This window comes from Hylobates moloch, unplaced genomic scaffold, assembly GCF_009828535.3.
Source record: "Hylobates moloch isolate HMO894 unplaced genomic scaffold, HMol_V3 SCAFFOLD_20, whole genome shotgun sequence".
Taxonomy (NCBI): Eukaryota; Metazoa; Chordata; class Mammalia; order Primates; family Hylobatidae; genus Hylobates; species Hylobates moloch.
In genome coordinates, this window is record NW_026652295.1 from 33,995,000 (window position 1) to 34,016,727 (window position 21,728).

The 21,728-nt window shown below is 51.2% G+C and overlaps 2 protein-coding genes across 10 annotated transcripts; both read left to right on the forward strand.

The window, feature by feature from the left end:
• Window positions 1-2,879: 2,879 nt before the first annotated feature.
• On the forward strand, window positions 2,880-17,733 carry FANCE (FA complementation group E). 8 transcript variants are annotated; one of them, XM_032141522.2, is made up of 10 exons: window positions 2,880-3,341; window positions 6,294-6,900; window positions 8,106-8,150; window positions 8,465-8,533; window positions 8,854-8,997; window positions 9,885-10,008; window positions 10,307-10,385; window positions 11,165-11,231; window positions 13,429-13,554; window positions 16,874-17,733. In XM_032141522.2, the coding sequence occupies exons 1-10, from the start codon at window positions 3,094-3,096 to the stop codon at window positions 16,973-16,975; spliced, it is 1,611 nt and encodes a 536-aa protein (XP_031997413.1). In that variant the 5' UTR covers window positions 2,880-3,093; the 3' UTR covers window positions 16,976-17,733. The 8 variants fall into 8 exon arrangements, with proteins under 8 accessions (XP_031997413.1, XP_031997414.1, XP_058288575.1 ...); XM_032141523.2 differs by having other exon boundaries at window positions 8,914-8,997; window positions 16,874-17,681; XM_032141525.2 differs by lacking the exon at window positions 2,880-3,341 and adding an exon at window positions 3,351-3,623 and having other exon boundaries at window positions 16,874-17,681.
• Window positions 17,734-19,010: 1,277 nt separating this feature from the next.
• Window positions 19,011-21,303, forward strand: RPL10A (ribosomal protein L10a). 2 transcript variants are annotated; one of them, XM_032141527.2, is made up of 6 exons: window positions 19,011-19,076; window positions 19,445-19,519; window positions 19,593-19,673; window positions 20,027-20,175; window positions 20,710-20,882; window positions 21,104-21,303. In XM_032141527.2, exons 1-6 carry the CDS (start codon window positions 19,072-19,074, stop codon window positions 21,272-21,274), a joined length of 654 nt encoding a protein of 217 aa, XP_031997418.1. In that variant the 5' UTR covers window positions 19,011-19,071; the 3' UTR covers window positions 21,275-21,303. The 2 variants fall into 2 exon arrangements, with proteins under 2 accessions (XP_031997418.1, XP_058288548.1); XM_058432565.1 differs by having other exon boundaries at window positions 19,057-19,076; window positions 19,448-19,519.
• Window positions 21,304-21,728: the final 425 nt, after the last annotated feature.

The window sequence follows — 21,728 nt, forward strand, 5'->3', positions numbered from 1 at the left end:
CATCTCAAACAAACAAACCAAAAAACAAAGCAGAAAAATGAAAGTAGGTTCCCAGGGCCACTGCTGTTGCTGGCTCAGAGACTGAGAATTACAGAAAGGGGCCCCTTAAGATACTTTACTGCCATCTGCTGGAAGATAGAATAAATGTAAAAGCTACACTATGATGCTAGTGGTGTCCGCTTAGATGCGGGGCTTTGGTGATATGTACAACCTGCCCAACCTTATGTGTCAGCCTTGAGTGCCCCTTGCTCTTGGGGTAACAGGTTTTGAAGGCGATGGTCGTCATCTTCTCTCTCATAGCCAGATCCGATGCCGGTTCTTCGTGCGAGGGAATGGCCGCTGCCCCTTCAAATCTGAGTGTATCTACCTGCACCAGCTCCCAGCTAAAGCTGGGACCTCCGGTCCTCCCTGGCCTGAGAGAGTGCAACTGGCCTCTGGGAGTGAGGTGGTAACTGCAGGGGTATGGGGCAGGGGAGGCTGCTGGTCATGGCTTATAATAAATGTTTGTGATAAATATGAAACCTATGGATGGTATCTATGATGCTAATATGGTGCCTACTTAGATGTGGCACCTTTGTGCTATGTACAATCTGTCCAACCTTATATGTGAGTCTTGAGTTCCTCGATTCCTGAGGCAACCGGTGTTGAAGTTGATGGGTTTTCACTGATTTTTCTCTCTACTCCCAGGTGCTGGGCCCAGCATTGTTCCTAAGGGGTGCCGAGCCAGAGGACAATGTGCTCTTCACAGACGGTGCCCTGGCCATGACCTTCTGGGGTTCAGAACTCCTGCAGGACCCCAACAGTTCTTACCATGGCCTTCTGTAACCAGAATCAACTTGAGGGAAATTGGGGTGAGGGGAAGGAGTTTCTAGGTGGTAGGTCTTTCCCTTTTAGGGTTGGGGGGGGGGCAAAAGTAGCAAGCCCTCCACCCCCATGAACTGCAGCAGTGACACAGCTGGGGACATGGAGGAATGGGGGAGGGCTTCTGGAATGAGGAAGGTTCAAACCCTCTTGCCAGGGCCTTGGTTTTTAACTTTGCTCTTTTGTAGAATGACTCTGAAAGAAAACCAATAAAATGCACCTAAGTTATCATTGCTGGTGTCTGAAGAGTGGTCCGCCCATACCCCAGCCCCACTGCCAAGTTTAATAAGGCTGCTTCTGCATTCAATCTGTTGCAATATTACCTGTCACTTAGCTTCTGGAAAACTTCACGGTACATTTTTGCATTATGAAAATAGTAATAACCTCATGAATCTTGTGAAAGGGACTCAGGGATCCACCAGGGTCCTTGAGCCATGTTTAGAACTTTTCCTCCCTGTTCCCTTTCAGGTGGCTAGAATACAGACCTTGGTGGGTGGGAGCCACAGCCACTCAGAGTAAAGCTGTAGGTGAGGATGCACGGGGTGTTGCAGGCTTTTTAGCATTCTTGGCCCTGCCTGCTATTCATCAGGTCCCACCCCTCTAACAGCTTGTCATTGGAAGACCCAAAACATCCCCTGTAAAGTTAGAGCTGCTTACCTGAAACAGAAAGTGTCTGCAGGAAACTTCTTTCTTGCTATTTTGGCATTTGCAAAGCAGCCATTATCTAAGAAATATCACTAATCTTTCCCGACAGCTCCCTTGAAATCATTTTGGCTCAAATGGAGATCAGATCAAGCTCAAGATACTCCCATGGCTTTCCATACTATTCAGAGTGAAAGCCCAAGTTCTTTCGTGACCTCAGGCCTCTTAAGATCTGACCTGGTTCCCACTCTCATCTCAACTCCTATTACTATCCAGCAAGTGCCCTCCGTTCTAGCCACGCTTTTGCCCCACAGCTTTTGCCCCAGAGCCTCCCCGCCCACCACAGGAGGACTGAAATGGTCTTCTCACAGACTTCTGTCTGGCTTGCCAACCTCATCTTCACATTCGTCTTGCCTGACCACCCTATTTAAAAGCACTTCGTGCTATGTGTCGGTGTTATGTTCTTTTTGAACACTTATCACAAACATTGTTTAATTAGCTTTCCGTCTCTCCCTAGTTGTGTGACAATGAGGGCCAGGATCTTTGTTTTGTTCCCAGTATCCCCATTCCCTAGGTGCTCAGTAAACATTTCCTGAATGAATGGATGTGTGTGGCAGCAGAAGCTGGGACGGGAAATACAAGTTAGCCCCCAAAGCAAGGTTTAGGAGGCACTGTGGGGCTCTTCTCGCTTATTTCCTACCCTTTGCAGTGATCCCACCCTTGGCTGGAAGTGAAGTCCTCCAGCGGACTTCCTTAAACTGAACCCTACGAAGTGGAGCCATACCTGGCCCCCTATAAACGACCCAGAGCAAGGTTACTGCTTGGTCTTTGGGAGGAAGTTCAGAAGAAAGTCTTTGGCCCTATTGATGGTGTTAGGTTTTACTGTGACCATGTCATTCTCAGGGATGTTTGTATATCAAATACTATTTCTGGAGAGGACTGAAACCCAAGTGATGGCACTTTTTGGCCTGTGGAAGAGATGAAGCTAAGTGGGGTGGTAAATTGTGGTCAAATTCTATGGTGAAGTCCATGACAAGCAACAGGCCGTCAGCTTAAATACAGCGCGGGTCCTCCAGCACGACAGAACCCCTGACATCCACTCCATTCCACTACTTTGGGGAGTGATGAAGAAAGGGAGAGGGCTGGGGTCGTCAGCAGCGGGTCCGCCCCTCCATCAACCCCCGCCCCCCGCCCCGCTCCAGGGTCCCTGGCCCGACACCGCCCACAAACTAACCACTTGTTTTGGCCACGCCCCCTCCCATGGGCACGCCCCAGGCCTTGGCCCCGCCCACCTACTCCGGCTGGAGTTGTGCCCGGCCCTACCCCTTGCGACTTGCCGTCGCGCCAGCCTCCCGTTCAGGCCCAGTCCCCGGCCGCGCCTCCCTCCTTCCGTTTCAGACAGCGCGGGAACGGCTGCAGCTCCGGGCGGCCAGGCTTCTCCGGTCTCCCAACGCCGAGGAGAGCTTGTAACAGGCGCTGGAGCTGGCCCGCCGCCGCGTCAGGGACGGCGCTGGAGTTCTCCGTTCCCCTCAGCCTCTGAGCTGAGGCCCCACACCAGAGTAGGGGGCGGCGCGGCGCTCGTGCCCCGGCATGGCGACACCGGACGCGGGGCTCCCTGGGGCTGAGGGCGTGGAGGGGGCGCCCTGGGCGCAGCTTGAGGCCCCTGCCCGCCTCCTGCTGCAGGCGCTGCAGGCGGGGCCTGAGGGGGCGCGGCGCGGCCTGGGGGTGCTCCGAGCCCTGGGCAGCCGCGGCTGGGAGCCCTTCGACTGGGGTCGCTTGCTCGAGGCCCTGTGCCGGGAGGAGCCGGTGGTGCAGGGGCCTGACGGCCGTCTGGAGCTGTAAGTCCTCGCCCGCGGCCCCTTAGCAGGTACGGGAGGCGGGGGGCTGTCGGGGGACCGACGCTCAGAGAGATGAAATAAGCCCCTTCAGCGACGGCCTGCCGCGCACCCTATGAGCAGGGGCACCCTTCACTGAGTACTTGCTGTGTGCAGGACATCGAGGATCCGGGAACTCGAGGCACACGCCTTCTGTTCGCTGTAAAGTATAGTGATGATAAGTGGAGGCAAATCCCTTTTGATCGCGTACTTCCATCTCTAAAAAACTGGACTCGTACGTCCAGTGTAAGTATACTTATGTATAAAGTGTACACATGTGTTAAAATACGTACATTTTAAAGTACAAAAATAGATACTTAAAACGTGATGGTGGAATACATATCCGCTATCCTGGTCGCTGTATGCTCTCTGCTTTTCAAAGCATAACGTTCACTTTAAGGCAAGATTGCTTTCCCTAAGAATGGTAACTGAATCCATATTTTAGTGTTCTTGATAATTTCTGGCTCTTGGATGACACTGAACTTTTTTTTTAACCTCTCTGTGGCTGACGAAGAATTCCTACTAGGAGCAGAGGTGTCGGCCCTGCCATTTTATTTGGTTGTGTTTCTGTTATTGATATTATCTCCAATTTTTTGGCAGGCATTCTTTTAAGCCACGTGCTCATTTGTGAGGACAACTTTTGTTTAAAAAAAAAGTACAGTATCTACAAATGCACTTAACTAGTAGAGTTAACTAAATCACACAGAAAAACGAGTGGGTGAGGTGCCATGTTCAGCTCCTGGTGGGGCCAGCCTTCCACACTTCTTGGATACCCCTCCCCCATAATTTATGCTGGAAACCATCCAGATGCTAAATATTTCTAATGCTTAATTTCTTATGTTTTAGATAAATAGGGGAAAATGAGAGTTCCAATATTTTCTTCCTACACTCCACTTTGAATTTCTTTCAGGAGATGGGTCAGGAGAACTTGTCTGAATCCCCAAATTGGAAGCTATAGAAATGTTTGCCCAGCTATCTGCCTTATTCTGGATAGAGTAAGGAAAGAGCAGGGGCCTTAACCTGGGGCCCCTGGATAGAAGAGTATTTCAGCACAATTGATTTCCTTTATAATCCTAGATATTTTATCAAATGCATTTAACACTCATTCTGATCACAGGTCTCTGGCACTAAAAAAAGTTAAAATCTGGAGTAGGGTCTTCCCTGACTCTCTACCCCCAAATATCCTCCCTGCCACAAATTAGCCATCTTTTAAACTTAGGTTTTTTTGTTTTGTTTGACAGTATCTTGCTCTGTTGCCCAGGCTGGAGTGCAGTGGTGCGATCTTGGCTCACTGCAACCTCTGCCTCCAGAAGAAGCAGTTCTTCTGCCCCAGCCTCCCGAGTAGCTGGGACTACAGGCGCGTGCCAGCACGCCCAGCTAATTTTTGTATTTTTAGCAGAGATAGAGTTTCACCATATTGGCCGGGCTGGTCTGGAACTCCTGATCCACCCACCTCGTGATCCACCCACCTTGGCCTCCCAAAGTGCTGGGATTACAGGCATGAGCCACTGCACCCAGCCTGTCTTTTAAACTTTGACTCTAGTTTTTCTCTCTCACGTAGTGTCTATATTCCACAAAGAAATAGTTGTCTTTTTTTTTCTGCCTCACATCCCAAGTGTCTCTGTGTTGACAAACGGCCCTGCAAAATTATGCATAGGGAGGAGTAGAGACGTGATGGGTGGTGGGCTAGATGCTGCCATGACTTGCCACACCAAGCCTCAGGTCATGTAGGATCTGGGTTTGTGCCTCAGCAGAATTACAGATGGTTACATTGCATCATGGGCCTTTGGAGCTCTGGGGAATAGTGTTAAATCTATTTTAAGAAAAGCTGGGTGCTTGCAGGAGAGCATTGGTTCTGCTTAAACTCCTGGGGCTCGAAAACAAAAGATCCTCATCCCCCGTCTTTCCCCTTTGGCTCTGTGAATACTGTTTGGAGTCTGTAAAGTGATTCCTTCTGTTTCAGGTTTCATCTCTGGGAAGCCTTCTGTGTCCACAGCAGCTCTTGCTGATGTCAGCACACTTAGAGAGTTAATTCATTCAATAAATGCGCAACAAGCGCCTGCTCTGGGCTGGCGCTGTGCTGAGTCCTAGGACACAGAGGAAGGAAACACTACCTTCACCTTTTAGGAACTCACAGTTTGGTGAAAGGAACACAAGAGTTGGACAGATGACTGACCCCGAGAGTTCCAGGGGATTGCCGAGGGCAGCCATAGGGCTGCAAGACTAAGCACTGTACAGCATCCTGGAGTATTATTTTTACCTAAAAATTGGGAAAGAACTTTTTTCTTCTTTTGTGTGAAACAAGCATGAATCTATTCTAGAGTAGGTTCCAATATGAATTTTGAGTTGAAACAGATGACAGAGGCCAAAGAATAGTGCCTGTCATTTGATAGATACTCAATGAACACTTGAACAGTTCTCATCTCTCATGTTGTCCCTGTCTCCATCCACTGACTTTTTTTTTTTTTTTCCTTTTTTTTGAGATAGTGTCTCATACTGTTGCCCAGGCTGGAGTGCAGTGGCATGATCTCGGCTCACTGCAACCTCTGACTCCCGGGTTCAAGCGATTCTCCTGCCTCAGCCTCCCCAGTAGCTGGAACTACAAGCGCATGCCACCTACAAGCACATGCCACCATGCCCGTCTAAGTTTTGTAATTTTTTTAGTAGAGATGGAGTTTCACCATGTTGGCCATGCAGGTCTCGAACTCTTAACCTCAAGTGATCCACCCACTTCAGCCTCCCAAAATGCTATAATTACAGGTGTGAGTCACCACACCTGGCCAACATCCACTGACTCTTGCAGATACTGCGTGCCAGCCCCCATCTGTCCACTGCCATCTAGCCCCCAGCTCTGCCCAGTCTGCCTTGTGCTCCCTTCAGCCACTCTTAACTGCTTGCTCTCTCTCTGCTACCCAGGAAACCACTGTTGCTGCGATTGCCCCGGATATGCCAGAGGAACCTGATGTCCCTGCTGATGGCCGTTCAGCCATCGCTGCCGGAAAGTGGGCTCCTCTCTGTGCTGCAGATTGCCCAGCAGGACCTAGCCCCTGACCCCGATGCCTGGCTCCGTGCCCTGGGGGAATTGCTGCGAAGGGATCTGGGGGTGGGGACCTCCATGGAGGGAGCTTCTCCACTGTCTGAAAAATGCCAGAGACAGCTCCAAAGTCTGTGTAGGGGGCTGGGCCTGGGGGGCAGGAGGTTGAAATCCCCCCAGGCTCCAGACCCTGAAGAAGAGGAGAACAGGGACTCCCAGCAGCCTGGGAAACGCAGAAAGGACTCAGAGGAAGAGGCTGCCAGTCCTGAGGGGAAGAGGGTTCCCAAAAGATTCCGGTGTTGGGAAGAGGAAGAAGATCATGAGAAGGAGAGACCCGAACGTAAGTCACTGGAATCCCTGGCAGATGGAGGAAGTGCAACTCCTATTAAGGACCAGCCTGTCACGGGAGCTAAGACTGGCGAGGATGGTTCGAGTCTGGAGGATGCTAAAGGTCGAGCTGAGAGTTTGGAGTTGCCCAAAGCTATCCAGGTACTTTGGTAGGGAGACTGGGTTTAGAGTGATCTTTCACCAGTGGTGGCTTTATCCGTGGGGAAGGCTGCTTGGGACACTTTTTCCCAATGGACTTGACTGTAGTTCCTGGGGGAAGAAGGAGGAAGGTAGGGTTGAGGGAATGTGGCCTCCACTCCACAGACTCTTTTTTTTTTTTTGAGATGGAGTTTTGCTCTTGTTGCCCAGGCTGGAGTGCAATGGCACGATCTCAGCTCACCGCAACCTCTGCCTCCCGGGTTCAAGCGATTCTCCTGCCTCAGCTTCCCGAGTAGCTGGGATTATAGGCATGCGCCACCACGCCCAGCTAATTTTGTATTTTTAGTAGAGACAGAGTTTCTCCATGTTGGTCAGGCTGGTCTTGAACTCCCGACCTCAGGTCATCCGCCCGCCTTGGCCTCCCAAACTGTTGGGATAACAGGTGTGAGCCACCATGCCCAGCCACTCCACAGACTCAAGGAGGGGTAGGGAAGGGAGTTATTGGAGGTGGAAAATGTGTCCTAATGATCTATAATGTCTGGTTAAAGGGTGCCAGGCAAGGGAGAGACTCTGGAGCCACCCCTGCTACCCCATCATATGTGAGTGGGAAGAATCATGACAGCATCCAGTCTGCCCCTGCCTCCTAGTCTGAGGCCTGGGTCTATCCTCATTTGGGTTGGATGCAGAAGACAATTCTAGACAGCTGGGTTTCACATGGACCTTGTCTAGTTTGGGTTCTTAGGCACTTTTCATGATAGAGACTTCATGTTCTTGACTTTTTTCTTTTTTCCTCGAGACAGGGTCCCTCTCTTCTCCCCCAGGCTGGAGTGAAGGGGCATTAATATAACTCACTGCAGCCTTGACCTCCTGGGCTCAAGTGATCCTCCTGCCTCAGCCTCCCAAGTAGCTGGGATTACAGGCATGCACCATCATGCCTGGCTAATTTTTTTTATATTTATTTTTGTAGAGATGGGGTCTCAACTAGTTGTGCAGGCTAGTTTTGAACTCCTGGGCTCAAGTGATTCTCCTGCCTCAGCCTCCCAAAGTGCTGGTGTGAGCCACTGTGCCTGGCCTCTTGACTTTCTTGAATCATCTTTGCCTGCTAGCTCCCACTGACCTGGGGCCTTTTCAGTAGGGGGAGCTGGAACCGGGCTTGGGGTCATGCTGCCAGGGGAGGGACTTAGCAGTGACTGGGCTCTCCTCCACAGGACCAGCTTCCCAGGCTGCAGCAGCTGCTGAAGACCTTGGAGGAGGTGACTGGCCCCACAGTGCTCACCATAGCCTTTCTTCCACCTTCTACCCAGACCCCAACTATGCCCAGGGAAGGCCCAGTGCAGTGATATACATGCTGGTTGGGGGAGGGGGACTGGAGTAAAGGTCTGAGGACAGTCTCTGAAGGAGCTTTTCTTGAACCAAGTGTAGACTTACCATCTCACCCCAGGTAATTCCTCTTCTCTGGTAGCGCCTTCCAGGATCTCAGGCCACTCCTTCTGCCACCTGAAGGGGTGGCTTCAGTAACTTGTCACTGAGGGCTCTGCCAGCCCTAACATGAGATTTGTCTCCCCAGGGGTTAGAGGGGTTGGAGGATGCCCCACCAGTTGAGCTACAGCTTCTTCACGAATGTAGTCCCAGCCAGGTGAGTCCAGATAGACTGCCTGGCTCTGAGGTTACATTCTCTCTCCTTTATCTTTTTCTATTTGAGTTTATGGTTTTCTTACCTCATGTGGGAAATGTGGGAGGGGATTTTGTTGTTTTCTCTCTCAGTGATAGGGGTCACCCTGTGTAGTATCTTTTAGCCCTTGGTTCCTTCCCCTAGGGCAGCTCTCCCAGACTTTCTTTGCCCTGAAGTATCTTTGCCCTGCTCTGTCTGCTGTCCAGTTGCTTGAGACAGCCTAGCAGAGGCAGAGTGCATGTCCCGGTGTCCTCTCTCCCTCCCGTGCCCCACTCTGTAAGCAGATGGACTTGCTGTGTGCCCAGCTGCAGCTCCCCCAGCTCTCAGACCTTGGTCTCCTGCAGCTCTGCACCTGGCTGCTGGCCCTTTCACCTGATCTCAGCCTCAGCAATGCTACTGTGCTGACCAGAAGCCTCTTTCTTGGACGGGTAGGTGTATTGGAAGGTACTCAGAGTGACAAGGACAATGGGGAAGAGCAACTGGGCCCTCAGAAGGGTGGTACTTGAGAAAGGGGATTCTCAGCCTTGTAGACATCTGGGCTGTTTGGGCAGCCTGGGGCAAAGAAAGGATGCCGACCTAACTGGCAGGGCATGGACCCCCAGGCCATCTACCCACATGGCATCTAACTTTTTTTTTTTTTTTTTTTGAGACAGAGTCTCACTCTTGCTTAGGCTGGAGTGCAGCAGTGGTGCGATCTCCTGCCTTAGCCTTCTGAGTAGCCGGGATCACAGGTGCCTTCCACCATGCCTGGCTAATTTTTGTATTTTTATTTATTTATTTATTTATTTATTTAGAGACGGAGTCTCGCTCTGTCACTCAAGCTGGAGTGCAGTGGCGCAATCTTGGCTCACTGCAACCTCTGCCTCTGGGGTTCAAGCGATTCTCCTGCCTCAGCTTCCTGAGTAGCTGGGACTACAGGCACCCACCACCACACCTGGCTAATTTTTGTATTTTTAGTAGAGACTGGGTTTCGCCATGTTGCCCAGGCTGGTCTCAAACTCCTGCCCTCAAGTGATCCAGCTGCCTCAGTCTCCCAAAGTGCTGGGGTGGCGTAAGCCACCATGCCCAGCCGGCATCTAACTTCTCTTTGGGCACCAGAACCCTTCTAGAAGCTGATCAAGGGACTTTCAGGGATTTGGGAACTGAGCAAGAGAGGTATGTATCTTTTCCAGTGGGTGGGTCCATGTGAGTTCTAAATAAAAGAACTTGGTTTTTTTTCCTTTGTAACATGTGTCACCATCTGAAATGTGTGTTTGATAAATGCTGTTGAAATGAAGAAGAAAATAATTAATTTTTTCCTCCCTGTTGGCTGTAGGTCCTCTCCTTGACTTCCTCAGCCTCCCGCCTGCTTACAACTGCCCTGAACTCCTTCTGTGCCAAATATACCTACCCTGTCTGCAGCGCCCTCCTTGACCCTGTGCTCCAGGCCCCAGGCACAGGTGATTCTGGAACCAGCCCCAGGCCCAGTAGCTCTGCACTCAGTGTTCTCACCTGGCTGCTGGCCCTTTCACCTGATCTCAGCCTCAGCAATGCTACCGTGCTGACCAGAAGCCTCTTTCTTGGACCCTTCACCCCAGAGTGGCCCTGGCAGGAGTTGGGTATTCAGTGATTAAAGATGCCTGCTGCTTCCCTGACAATGCCCCTATAACAGGCTGGGCATTCTGTTACTGCCTCCCTGCTTTCTGCCGTCTTCTGCCATTTCCCCTCAGACTTCCCCTTCTGCTTTCCTCTACCCAGGTCCTGCTCAAACAGAGTTACTGTGTTGCCTTGTGAAGGCGGAGTCCCTGGAGCCAGATGCACAGGTTCTAATGCTGGGGTGAGTGTGCAGGCCTCCATGCTGTCCCCACTGCCACCTGTTCCCCCAGGCCAGAGTGACATCACATGTGTTGGACCCTGTAGGGAAGGCTCACCTTCTCTAGGAAGCCTTATGTGTATCATCTCACTCCATCCTCTTCCTCCTTTATGAGTCCTCCTTGCCTTTTATTCTCAGGATGCACTTTCTACTCCTAGTTATTTTTTAGGGGACCTTTGTGTCTCACTACCAAATACTTTGTTGTCAGCTCCTGGGGCTCTTGAGGTTGTGACCTTCCTGGCAGTTGTATGAGCTCTGCAACAGTGGCTGCTGGGGCTGGTGCCAGCATCAAGAGGGCTCTGACTACCCCTTTTTTTGAGGGGGGCGGGGACGGAGTCTCGCCCCATCACCCAGGCTGGAGTGCATTGGTGCAGTCTCGGCTCACTGCAACCTCTGCCTCCCGGGTTCACGCAATTCTCCTGTCTCAGCCTCCTGAGTAGTTGGGATTACAGGACCCGCCACCACGCCTGGCTAATTATGTATTTTTAGTAGAGACGGGATTTCACCATGTTGGCCAGGCTGGTCTCGAACTCCTGACCTCAGGTGATCCACCTGCCTCGGCCTCCCAAAGTGCTGTGATTACAGGTATGAGCCACTGTGCCCCACCCCTGACTACCCCTTTGTTGGCTGGGGATCTTGGTTGTCCCCAGGGCCTTGTCCTGCTGTGGGAATTGGAGCAGCAGATAGATACTCAGGCTTGGGTGGGATGCCAGACATTTTTCACTAGGGCCTCTGCTTTGCAGACAGATCTTGGAGCTGCCCTGGAAGGAGGAAACTTTCTTGGTGTTGCAGTCACTCCTAGAGCAGCAGGTGAGCAGGCTGCCCTGGGGAAGAGTGGACAAAGAAGTTCTGCAGTCCTTGGAAGCACATGGGGTTCTTGGGTTTCTGAGTCCTTCAGTGCATGGAGGGTCAAGCAGGACAGCTGCCCTACAGCAGCTGCCTGAGACAGTGGGAGAGCCCTGGGGCATGCAAAGCTGGTAGCAGAGAGCTGAGCACATGGTCACTTCAGCTCTACCTCTTAGCAGCTGGGGGGGCCTTGGGGGTGGGATTTTTCATGTGTGTGTTTAAATTTAATTTTATTTTTGAGTAGGTAATAGATTCATATGTTCGCAAATTTTTTTTTTTTTTTTTTTGAGATAAGAGTCTGGCTTTGTTGCCCAGGCCGAAGTGCAGTGGCACAATCTTGGCTCACTGCAACCTCTGCCTACTGGGTTCAAGCAATTCTTGTGCCTCAGCCACCCAAATAACTGGGATTACAGGCGTGCGCCACCACGCCAGCTAATTTTTGTATTTTTAGTAGAGACAGGGTTTCGCCATGACTTGAGGCCAGAGCTCCTGGGGCCTCAGCCACCCAAGTAACTGGGATTACAGGTGTGCGCCACCACATCAGCTAATTTTTGTATTTTTAGTAGAGACAGGGTTTCACCATGACTTGAGGCCAGAACTCCTGGGCTGAAGTAATCTGCCCTCCTTGACCTCCCAAAGGGCTGGGATTATAAGCGTGAGCCACCACGCCCAGCCCATATGTTCACAATTTTAAAAGCCCAAAAGGATACAGTGAAAAATATTACCCTTACTTCGCTAACCATCCAGATTTCCCTCCTTAGGGCTAACCAGTATTCCCAGTTTCAGGGGGACCCCCCCCCCCCCCGCAGAGATACCATCTATATGTGGAAACATGTCTACATTTACTTTCCCTCCTACTTTTTTGGAAATTGCAGCACACCAAACTCAGTGCCCTGTAGGTTGCTTTTTTTACTTCACAGTATATTTTGGTGATTTTTTTCATATCAGTACCTAAAATTCTGCCTCATTTGTTTATATCTTAGATAACTGACCTAACTTCTTTTTTTTTTTTTTTTTTTTTTTTTTTGAGACGAAGTCTCACTCTGTCGCCCAGGCTGGAGTGCAGTGGCACGATCTCGGCTCACTGCAAGCTCTGCCTCCCAGGTTCACGCCATTCTCCTGCCTCAGCCTCCCGAGTAGCTGGGACTACAGGCGCCTGCCACCACCTCCGGCTAATTTTTTGTATTTTTAGTAGAGATGGGGTTTCACCATGTTAGCCAGGATGGTCTCGATCTCCTGACCTTGTGATCCACCGGCCTCGGCCTTCCAAAGTGCTGGGATTACAGGCATGAGCCACCGTGCCCAGCCCTGACCTAACTTCTTTATGCCTGTAGTTTCCTCATCTACAAAAGGGGAGATATAATATTAATAGCAACTACCATATAAGACTGGAGTGAGGTTTAAATGAGATAATTGGTGTAAAGTAGAATGGTACCTGATTCACAGTGTTTATTAAATTATTATTATTATTATTATTATTATTATTTTTTTTTTTTTTTTTGAGATGGCGTCTCTATCACCCAGGCTGGAGTGCAGTGGCATAATGTCAGCTCACTGCAACCTCCACCTCCTGGGTTCAAGTGATTCTTCAGCCTCAGTCCCCTGAGTAGCTGGGATTACAGGCACGCACCACCGCGCCCAGCTAATTTTTGTATTTTTAGTAGAGATGGGATTTCACCATGTTGGCCAGGCTGGTCTCGAACTCCTGACCTCAGGCGATCTGCCCACCTCGGCCTCCCAAAGTGCTGGGATTACAGGCATGAGCCACCGCGCCTAGCCTAAATTATTATTATGAAGAGCCAGGTGATTAAGATGGCAGTGTCTCTTGGGCCCTGGCTCCTTTATATCTTTAACCACTGAACCAGATGAGGGATCCTTGGCTTCCCCTTGGTCCTAATCTGAGCCTTTGCAATGGTAGCCACCATTTTCTGAGACCTGTGTGTCTTATGTGCATTATCTCATTTAATCCTTTTCACAGTCTTCCGTTAGATATTCTGAGCCTCATTTTATAGATATGGAAATGGAGGGTTAGGTTGGTTAAGTGACCTGCCCAGGGTCACCTAGCTAGGAAGTGGTGGAGTTGGGAATTGAATCCAGGACTGGCTGAATGAAGAGCCCAAGCCTTTCTTGTGATTACTGCTCCATCTCCCAATGTGTGCAGGTGGAGATGACCCCTGAGAAGTTCAGTGTCTTAATGGAGAAGCTCTGTAAAAAGGGGCTGGCAGCCACCACCTCCATGGCCTATGCCAAGCTCATGCTGACAGTGATGACCAAGTATCAGGCTAACGTGAGTACTGATAGGGCCTTGGGGCTGGTCCTGCTGGCAGGGCTGCCCTGGGCCTGCCACAAGAGTGTATGAATATGTATGTCAGGGATAAAACCCTGAGTGCTGGCCAGGCACGGTGGCTCACGCCTGTAATCTCAGCACTTTGGGAGGCCGAGGCAGGCGGATTATGAGGTCAGGAGTTCAAGACCAGCCTGGCCAACATGGTAAAACCTCATCTCTACTAAAAATACAAAAATGAAGTGGTAGTGCACACATATAATCCTAGCTACAAGGGAGGCTGAGGCAGGAGAATTGCTTGAAGCTGGGAGGAGGAGGTTGCAGTGAGCCGAGATCGCGCTACTGCATTCTAGCCTGGGCAGCATAGTGAGACTCCCTCTCAAAAAAAAAATCAAAAACAAAAAACAAACCCTGAGTGCTAGCCAGAGAAACCACAAGTTCAAGTCCAGGACTGGGGAATGAGACTGCTTAGGAGTTCATTCATCCACCAACACTTCTTTAGGCCAGATGCTGTGTGGGGCACTGGGAAATCAACAGTGACCATAATGCAATCCCTGCCCTTGAGTTGACCCCGTCACCTAACCCCAGGCTAGTGAGAGGGGAGAAATAAACAGATAACAGATATTAGAAGTAAGATCTAGTAGGAGCCACGTGAGAGGTGTGCAAAGGGCATTTGGTGGCAAAAGAAGAGGAGGAGCAAGTGAGCTTTGTTTGTGGTTGGGAATTGGGATGGGCTTCCTGACTCTTTTTTTTTTTTTTTTTGAGTCGGAGTCTCGAACTGTCGCCCAGGCTGGAGTGCAATGGCATGATCTCGGCTCACTGCAACCTCTGCCTCCTAGGTTCAAGTGATTCTCCTGCCTCAGCCTCCCGAGTAGCTGGGATTGCCTACCACCACACCTGGCTAATTTTTTGTATTTTTAGTAGAGACAGGGTTTCACTATGTTGGCCAGGCTGGTCTTGAACTCCTGACCTCATGATCCGCCTGCCTCGGCCTCCAAAAGTGCTGGGATTACAGGCATGAGCTGTCGTGCCCAGACTTCCTGACTCTTAAAGGTGAATGGTAGTCAAGACCCAGAGATGAGAGGAAGGGCATTTCAGCAAAAAGATACAGTGTGAGCAGTGAGTGTCCGAGGGGATCTGCAAGTAGTTCATTGTGGCTGGAGCCTAAAAATGGATGGTGGTGGGGGATAAGATTAGAGAGCTAAAGTACTAAGAGCTAATATTTCTATAGTCCCTGCCATGTCTCAGTCATGATTCTTTTATGAAATTTAATTTTTCAAAAATAGAGACAGGGTCTTTTTTTTTTTTTTTTTTTTTTTGAGACGGAGTCTCACTCTGTTGCCCAGGCTAGAGTGCAGTGGCGCATCTCAGCTCACTGCAAGCTCTGCCTCCCAGGTTCATGCCATTGTCCTGCCTCAGCTTCCTGAGTAGCTGGGACTATAGGCGCCCGCCACCATGCCCAGCTAATTTTTTGTGTTTTTAGTAGAGATGGGGTTTCACTGTGTTAGCCAGGATGGTCTCGATCTCCTGACCTTGTGATCCGTCCACCTTGGCCTCCCAAAGTGCTGGGATTATAGGTGTGAGCCACTGTCCCCAGCTGAGACAGGGTCTTCTTATGTTGCCCAGGCTGGCCTCAAACTCCTAGGCTCAAGCGATCCTCCCATCTTGGCCTCCCAAAGTGCTGGGATTACAGGCTTGAGCCACCACACCCAGCCTCAGGCATGGCTCTAAGCCCTTTACATATATGAACTTGCTAGTTTATTCCATGTGTCATGTGTCAGCCCTATGAGAGATACTCTTTGTTTTTTTTTTTTGAGACGGAATGTCGCTCTGTCGCCCAGGCTGGAGTGCAGTGGCGTGATCTCGGTTCACTGCAAGCTCTGCCTCCTGGGTTCACACCGTTCTCTTGCCTCAGCCTCCCAAATAGCTGGGATTACAGGCGCCTGTCAGCAAGCCCGGCTAATTTTTTTTGTATTTTTAGTAGAGACGGGGTTTCACTGTGTTAGCCAGGATGGTCTCGATCTCCTGACCTCGTGATCCGCCCTCCTTGGCTTCCCAAAGTGCTGGGGTTACAGGCGTGAGCCACCGCGCCCGGCCTGAGAGATACTCTTATTATTCCGTTTCATAGATCAGAAAATTGAGACTCACACAGGTTAAAGTAACTTGCCCAACGTCACAACTGCCAGGACTAGTAGCATTTTTTTCTGTAGGTCATGGTGAGGAGCTGTATGTATGTATGTATGTATGTATGTATGTATGTATGTTTTGAGAGACAGAGTCTTGGTCTGTTGCCCAGGCTGGAGTGCAGTGGCGCGATCTTGGCTCATTGCAACCTCCGCCTCCTGGGTTCAAGTGATCCTCCTGCCTCAGCTTCCCAAGTAGCTGGGACTACAGGTGTGCGCCACCACGCCCAGCTAGTTTTTGTATTTTTTAGTAGAGATGGGGTTTCACAATATGTTGGCCAGGCTGGTCTCCAGCGCCTGACCTCACATGATCCACCTGCCTCGGCCTCCCAAAGTGCTGGGATTACAGGCATGAACCATGGTGCCCAGCCAGGAGCTTTATTTTTAACTTTATCTTGAAAGTCAGGTATTCTGGGCTATTGCCTTTGTACCCTTATGTGGGGGGTGTTACAGGCCCATTTGATGATTTGATGTAGACCCTCCCAGAAAGATGGAAGTGTGAACATGCTTCTGTTGCACAATTTCAGGGAGCTCCTGAATCCTCTGGAGATCTGGGCAGAAGGACCTCCAATGTGAGGCATCAGGAGTCTCAAGGGCCTTCAACCTGGGAGTAACTTGGTCAGATCTGTACTATTAAGAAGCATCTGGCTTCTGTGAGGAGTGGGATTGGAGGGTGAAGATACAGGGCCTGAGACCTGTCAGGAGGTTGTAGCAACAGGGCAGAAAGAGAAAGTGTGGCCCAAAAGGAAGGTAGCTGTCACAGTAGAGTATCTGCGAACCTCAGTTTTCTCCTCTGTAAAATGGGAGGGTCTTGAAGATTATATGCAGCCATGCATATATATGATGTATATGTATGTTTGTATATGGATTGATGCATATAAAGTGCTGCCACATAGTAAACACACAATGATTGTCAACTATTACTAGTGTGGCCGGCTTAGTAAGTTGTGCAGCTAGTATTTGGCTCCAGGTCTACCTCATTAACCATGGTGAAATAATGAGATTAGATTGCTCAGGAGTCTCCTCCTCTTTCCATCCTCCTGGCCTCCTCTCTCCTTCCTCAATAGAGCCCCTGGGGTAGTGGGGAGACGGGAGGGATCAGCTGCTGAAGTCCTGACATGATTTTTCCTTCTCCCCAGATCACTGAGACCCAGAGGCTGGGCCTAGCTATGGCCCTAGAACCTAACACCACCTTCCTGAGGAAGTCCCTGAAGGCCGCCTTGAAACACTTGGGCCCCTGACCATCCACCAAGGGACCACCCTCTTGGTGCTCCATCACCAGCTTCCTGAAGGGCATTTCTTTCTTCACCATCTTGTCTTGAGCACTAGCCTGAGGATAAAGGCTGAGCCTGGCCATCCCAGATTGCAACTGCCTCCCTGTTACAGGCTGCATAGGGCATATTGGCTTCCCAGCCAGCAGGGAGGCTCCTGGGCTAAGGGAGCTCAGCTATATTTTCTTTTTCATTTCTTTTGTTTTTGAGAGAAGGTTTTGCTCTGTCATCCAGGCTGGAGTGCAGTGGTGCGATCGATCATGGCTCACTGCAATCTCTGCCTCCCGGGCTTGATCCTCCGATGTCAGCCTCCCGAGTAGCTGGGACTACATGCACATGACACTATGCCCAGCTAATTTTTTTATTTTGTAGATAATAAGCTGGTCAGGGCTGGTCTTGAACTCCCGAGCTCAAGTGATCTTCCCGCCTTGGCACCCAAAGTGTTGAGATTTACTGGTGTGAGCCACCACACCAGGCCAGAGCTGTATTTAAAGGCTGCTGGCCCCAGGCACACTCCTCATCAATTCTCAGGCTGCAGGGACAGAAACTTTCTGATAGGGCTCAGTAGGATCAAGCCGACCCAGAGTGGACATGGGATGCTCCAGGAGGTCTGGGGTGCCAGTGGGCTCAGATGAAGCTCTTGTGCTCATGTATGTTATGACCTTATGTGTTTTTATTTCTGACTTGAATAATTTATCAATGGTGTTGAATAAAAGCAAGTTCAATAATGTCTTTTTTTTTTTTTTTTTTTTTGAGACAGAGTTTCACTCTGTCACCAGGCTGGAGTGCAGTGGCGCCACGGCTCAGCGCGACCTCGGCTCGCTGCAACCTCTGCCTCCCCAGTTCAAGCGATTCTCCTGCCTCGGCCTCCTGAGTAGCTGGGATTACAGGCACATGCCACTATGACCCGCTCATTTTTGTATTTTTAGTAGAGACAGGGCTGGTCTCAAACTCCTGACCTCAGGTGATCCGCCTGCCCCCCAAAGTGCTGGGATTACAGGCGTGAGCCACCACGCCTGGCCAATGTCTTATTAGAAGCAGTACCCTCCTTCCCATGAATTCTGGGTATTGAACCCATCCCCACCCCCTCCACCTCCCTGCTCAATGACAAGGAACATCTTTTTCATGGTGAGGGGAAGGGTGTAGGGTATCTTACTCACCTTCTGAGGGCCAAATAGTGGGTAATACCACCCACCCCGTCCTATAGGAGCTGCCCCCACCAAGCAGGGCGAATGGGCATCTTACAGGTGGGAGTGACTCAGTCTGGAGTTGGGGAAGGGTTTTGGGCAGATGAATCCGAGGAGAGATCTGAAGGCTCTTGGGGTTACTGTGGGCTAAGAGGATGAGACCCATTGGACAGAGGAAACAGCAGAGAAGACACCTTATGGGTGTGCAGTGCTGTGTGCCTGTTTTACATCTTTGTACTCCTGTAGCACCTGGCTAGACGCCTTATTCATTGTAGTCACACTTAAAACGTAGATGTTATCAAATTAACTATCAAGTGAAAGTTCACTTTAGGACCTTCCCAGCTTGTCCCCTCTGCAGGCGTTGAAAGGCCAGGAACAGAACTTTCCGGACACTTCCCTTACCACGAGTCCACCTTACAGCAAGGTCGCTGAGGGAGGGAGGTCGGGCCAGGCTTCCTTTTGAGAACATAAGCTGGTGCAGAGGGCGCGAGGGGAGAGGGGTTTGAGGGACAAGCATGCCGGAATCCACGCTGTCAGTGAACATCACTGGGCTGTACCAGTACGTGTGACTACCGAAGCTCGAGCCCCGAACCCAGCCGCTTCCCTAGGGGTCCAGCAGCAGCGGGCGCGAATCGGCACATTACCGGGGGACCGCGGGGCGCTCAGGACTGCGACAACTCCGTGGGTTCCCGCGCCGGCCTAGCGGTCCAGCGACGCCCCCCAGCGGCCAGAGAAGGCCGCGCTTCTCAGGGTTGGCCCACCCAACCTCTCTGGGGGTAGGACCGAGGAGCAAGGCATTATCGCGAGATCAGGGCCACTATTTGAGCGCATGCGCAAGACATACTAGTCTCTTTTCCGGTTAGCGCGGCGGCAGAAGCCATGAGGTGAGTGGGTCCTGAAAGCCCTATCCGCGTTCATCCGCGCCTCCGGGTGCCCCGCGAAGGGTTCGGATCCTGTAGGCCGAACTGCGGACCTTTGCGCTACCTTCGCCGCGGGGCATTTCTCAAGGCGGGTCGGCCTGCGGGTCGCCCTTCCTACCGGGTCCGATCACCGACAGCCTCCCTCTTCCACCGGGGCTTGGGTCTGGGTCTGGGCTCCCGTCGCTCTACTTGGTGTCCGGGTGTCCGGAATCTACGGGGGAGTCCGCCGTGGGCCGTCCGCCCTTCTCGAAGCCTAGAGCCTCGGAGGCTTCCAAGCAGTCCGAGCGTGTGCACTCCGCGGCCCTGAGCGCGCTGTCGCTTCTCTCCCGCAGCAGCAAAGTCTCTCGCGACACCCTGTACGAGGCGGTGCGGGAAGTCCTGCACGGGAACCAGCGCAAGCGCCGCAAGTGAGTGCCGACCCTGGGGCACGGAGCGGGTGGCGAGGGCCGGCGGGTGCTTAACCCCCGTCCTCTCTCGAAGGTTCCTGGAGACGGTGGAGTTGCAGATCAGCTTGAAGAACTATGACCCCCAGAAGGACAAGCGCTTCTCGGGTACCGTCAGGTTGGCACCGTTCTGATCCCACCCAGCCCTCAGTGCCCCCGTGCCTGCCCCTCCCCTGCAGGTTCCCTCTGAGCCGGAGGCGGGCACGTCGGTACTGATGTGCTAGGGTAGTTCAGACCCCCTGCTCCGGGCAGGCGCGGCTGGACGGACCCCCACCCTGGGTCTTAAAACATGAGGGGAGGCGTGGGGAGGCCTCGGCCGAGCCCGCCGGCCAGCCTGAGAAGCCAGGCTGGCTGCTGGTGAATGTGAACGCTCCGGGTAAGGCTCGGTGGCTGCTGCGGTCCCAGACCCTTCACCGGCCTTTGGGATCCAGGGCTAGGCATAACCTGTTGGTGCTGTCCTCCAAAACGCAGGCTTAAGTCCACTCCCCGCCCCAAGTTCTCTGTGTGTGTCCTGGGGGACCAGCAGCACTGTGACGAGGCTAAGGCCGTGGATATCCCCCACATGGACATCGAGGCGCTGAAAAAACTCAACAAGAATAAAAAACTGGTCAAGAAGCTGGGTGAGTCCGGCCGCTGTGGTTTTGCATGTGAGATGTGTGGCGGGGGCGGTAGAAAGGCTTTTCTGCCATTTGGATTTTTAAATGATGAGGGGGCTTGAATAGCAAAGAATCGGCGGTGGTTGCCTAGCTTGCCTGAGTGCTGTTTCAGCTTTGGGGTGGTTTGATGTTTGTATTGCTATGATGATGAGGGAGGCCAGCCATTGTAAGTTGACCAGCCAGGTGCTGGTGAACTATGATTTGGAAATCTTTACGCTGCGTTGTTTAGGCAGTGGCATTAGACTGCTTTTACAGGTAGGAAGCAGACATTCCCAGTTGTCACGTGTCGAGGGTCCACAGCTAAGAAATAGAAAGGCAGAATTCGAGCCCAGGCAGTCTTGACCGGAGCATCCGTTGTACAGCGGTTATGCCATGGATCATGGGTCAGCTTGGAGGTCACTTACATGATTGATTCAAGTGCGTTTCTGGCCTGCCACATTGAGGTGTGCCTTGGTGACCAGGTCCTAAGCAATGCCAATGGCTTCCTCTCTTTATCAGCCAAGAAGTATGATGCGTTTTTGGCCTCAGAGTCTCTGATCAAGCAGATTCCACGAATCCTCGGCCCAGGTCTAAATAAGGCAGGAAAGTTCCCTTCCCTGCTCACACACAACGAAAACATGGTGGCCAAAGTGGATGAGGTGAAGTCCACAATCAAGTTCCAAATGAAGAAGGTGAATGGGTCTGGCGGGTTGCTATGGGTGAAGGTGTTGGCAGGGTCTAAATCTTACCCAAGTCTCTATGCCAATAAGAGCACCCACCAGGATTGAAACTTTTGGAGTAACCCTGATCTTGGCCCAGGTCCAAGTACCTGCTCACCAGGCCACTAGGGGAGGAAGGACAGACCATCTGCCATTCCTCCACCAACCTGACTTGATCCTCTCTTCTCTCCCAGGTGTTATGTCTGGCTGTAGCTGTTGGTCACGTGAAGATGACAGACGATGAGCTTGTGTATAACATTCACCTGGCTGTCAACTTCTTGGTGTCATTGCTCAAGAAAAACTGGCAGAATGTCCGGGCCTTATATATCAAGAGCACCATGGGCAAGCCCCAGCGCCTATATTAAGGCACATTTGAATAAATTATATTACCAGTTCCCTCTGTTTGCCTGTGATTGAGGGTGGGGGGTGGTTTGTCAGCTGACAAGTGAGGGCCTTGGCACTGCTGATGGCTAGTTGTGTAGTTTGTCACCTTGATGATGGTTGGGTACTATAGGGAAGAGGATGTTTTTCTGCCATCAAAATTAGGCAGTCTTGGGTATGTGATAGGGTTGCTAATAGCATTGGTTTGGTTCATGTAAATTTAAAATAAGGATTTTAGTCAGTATTTCTGTGTTAACAAGACCACATGTGGAGTATCCTATGCTTTGGGTCAGTAATGAATAAATGTTAAGGAAAACAAGGCATAGCAAACCAGTACAAAAGTATAATTAATGGACCTTGTTTTTTTGTTGTTGTTTTTTTAATGGAGTCTGTAGCCCAGGCTGGAGTGCAATGGTGAGATCTCAATCTCTGGGTCCC

Bases quoted from the DNA above. Each gene is read 5' to 3' on its own strand.
- FANCE (XM_032141522.2), top strand. From the start codon at position 3,094: ATGGCGACACCGGACGCGGGGCTCCCTGGGGCTGAGGGCGTGGAGGGG. The intron at 8,151-8,464 runs GTGACTGGCCCC...TTGTCTCCCCAG, and splicing joins TGCTGAAGACCTTGGAGGAG to GGGTTAGAGGGGTTGGAGGA. The intron at 10,386-11,164 runs GTGAGTGTGCAG...TCTGCTTTGCAG, and splicing joins GCACAGGTTCTAATGCTGGG to ACAGATCTTGGAGCTGCCCT.
- RPL10A (XM_032141527.2), top strand. The intron at 19,520-19,592 runs GTGAGTGCCGAC...CCTCTCTCGAAG, and splicing joins AACCAGCGCAAGCGCCGCAA to GTTCCTGGAGACGGTGGAGT. The intron at 20,883-21,103 runs GTGAATGGGTCT...CTTCTCTCCCAG, and splicing joins TCAAGTTCCAAATGAAGAAG to GTGTTATGTCTGGCTGTAGC.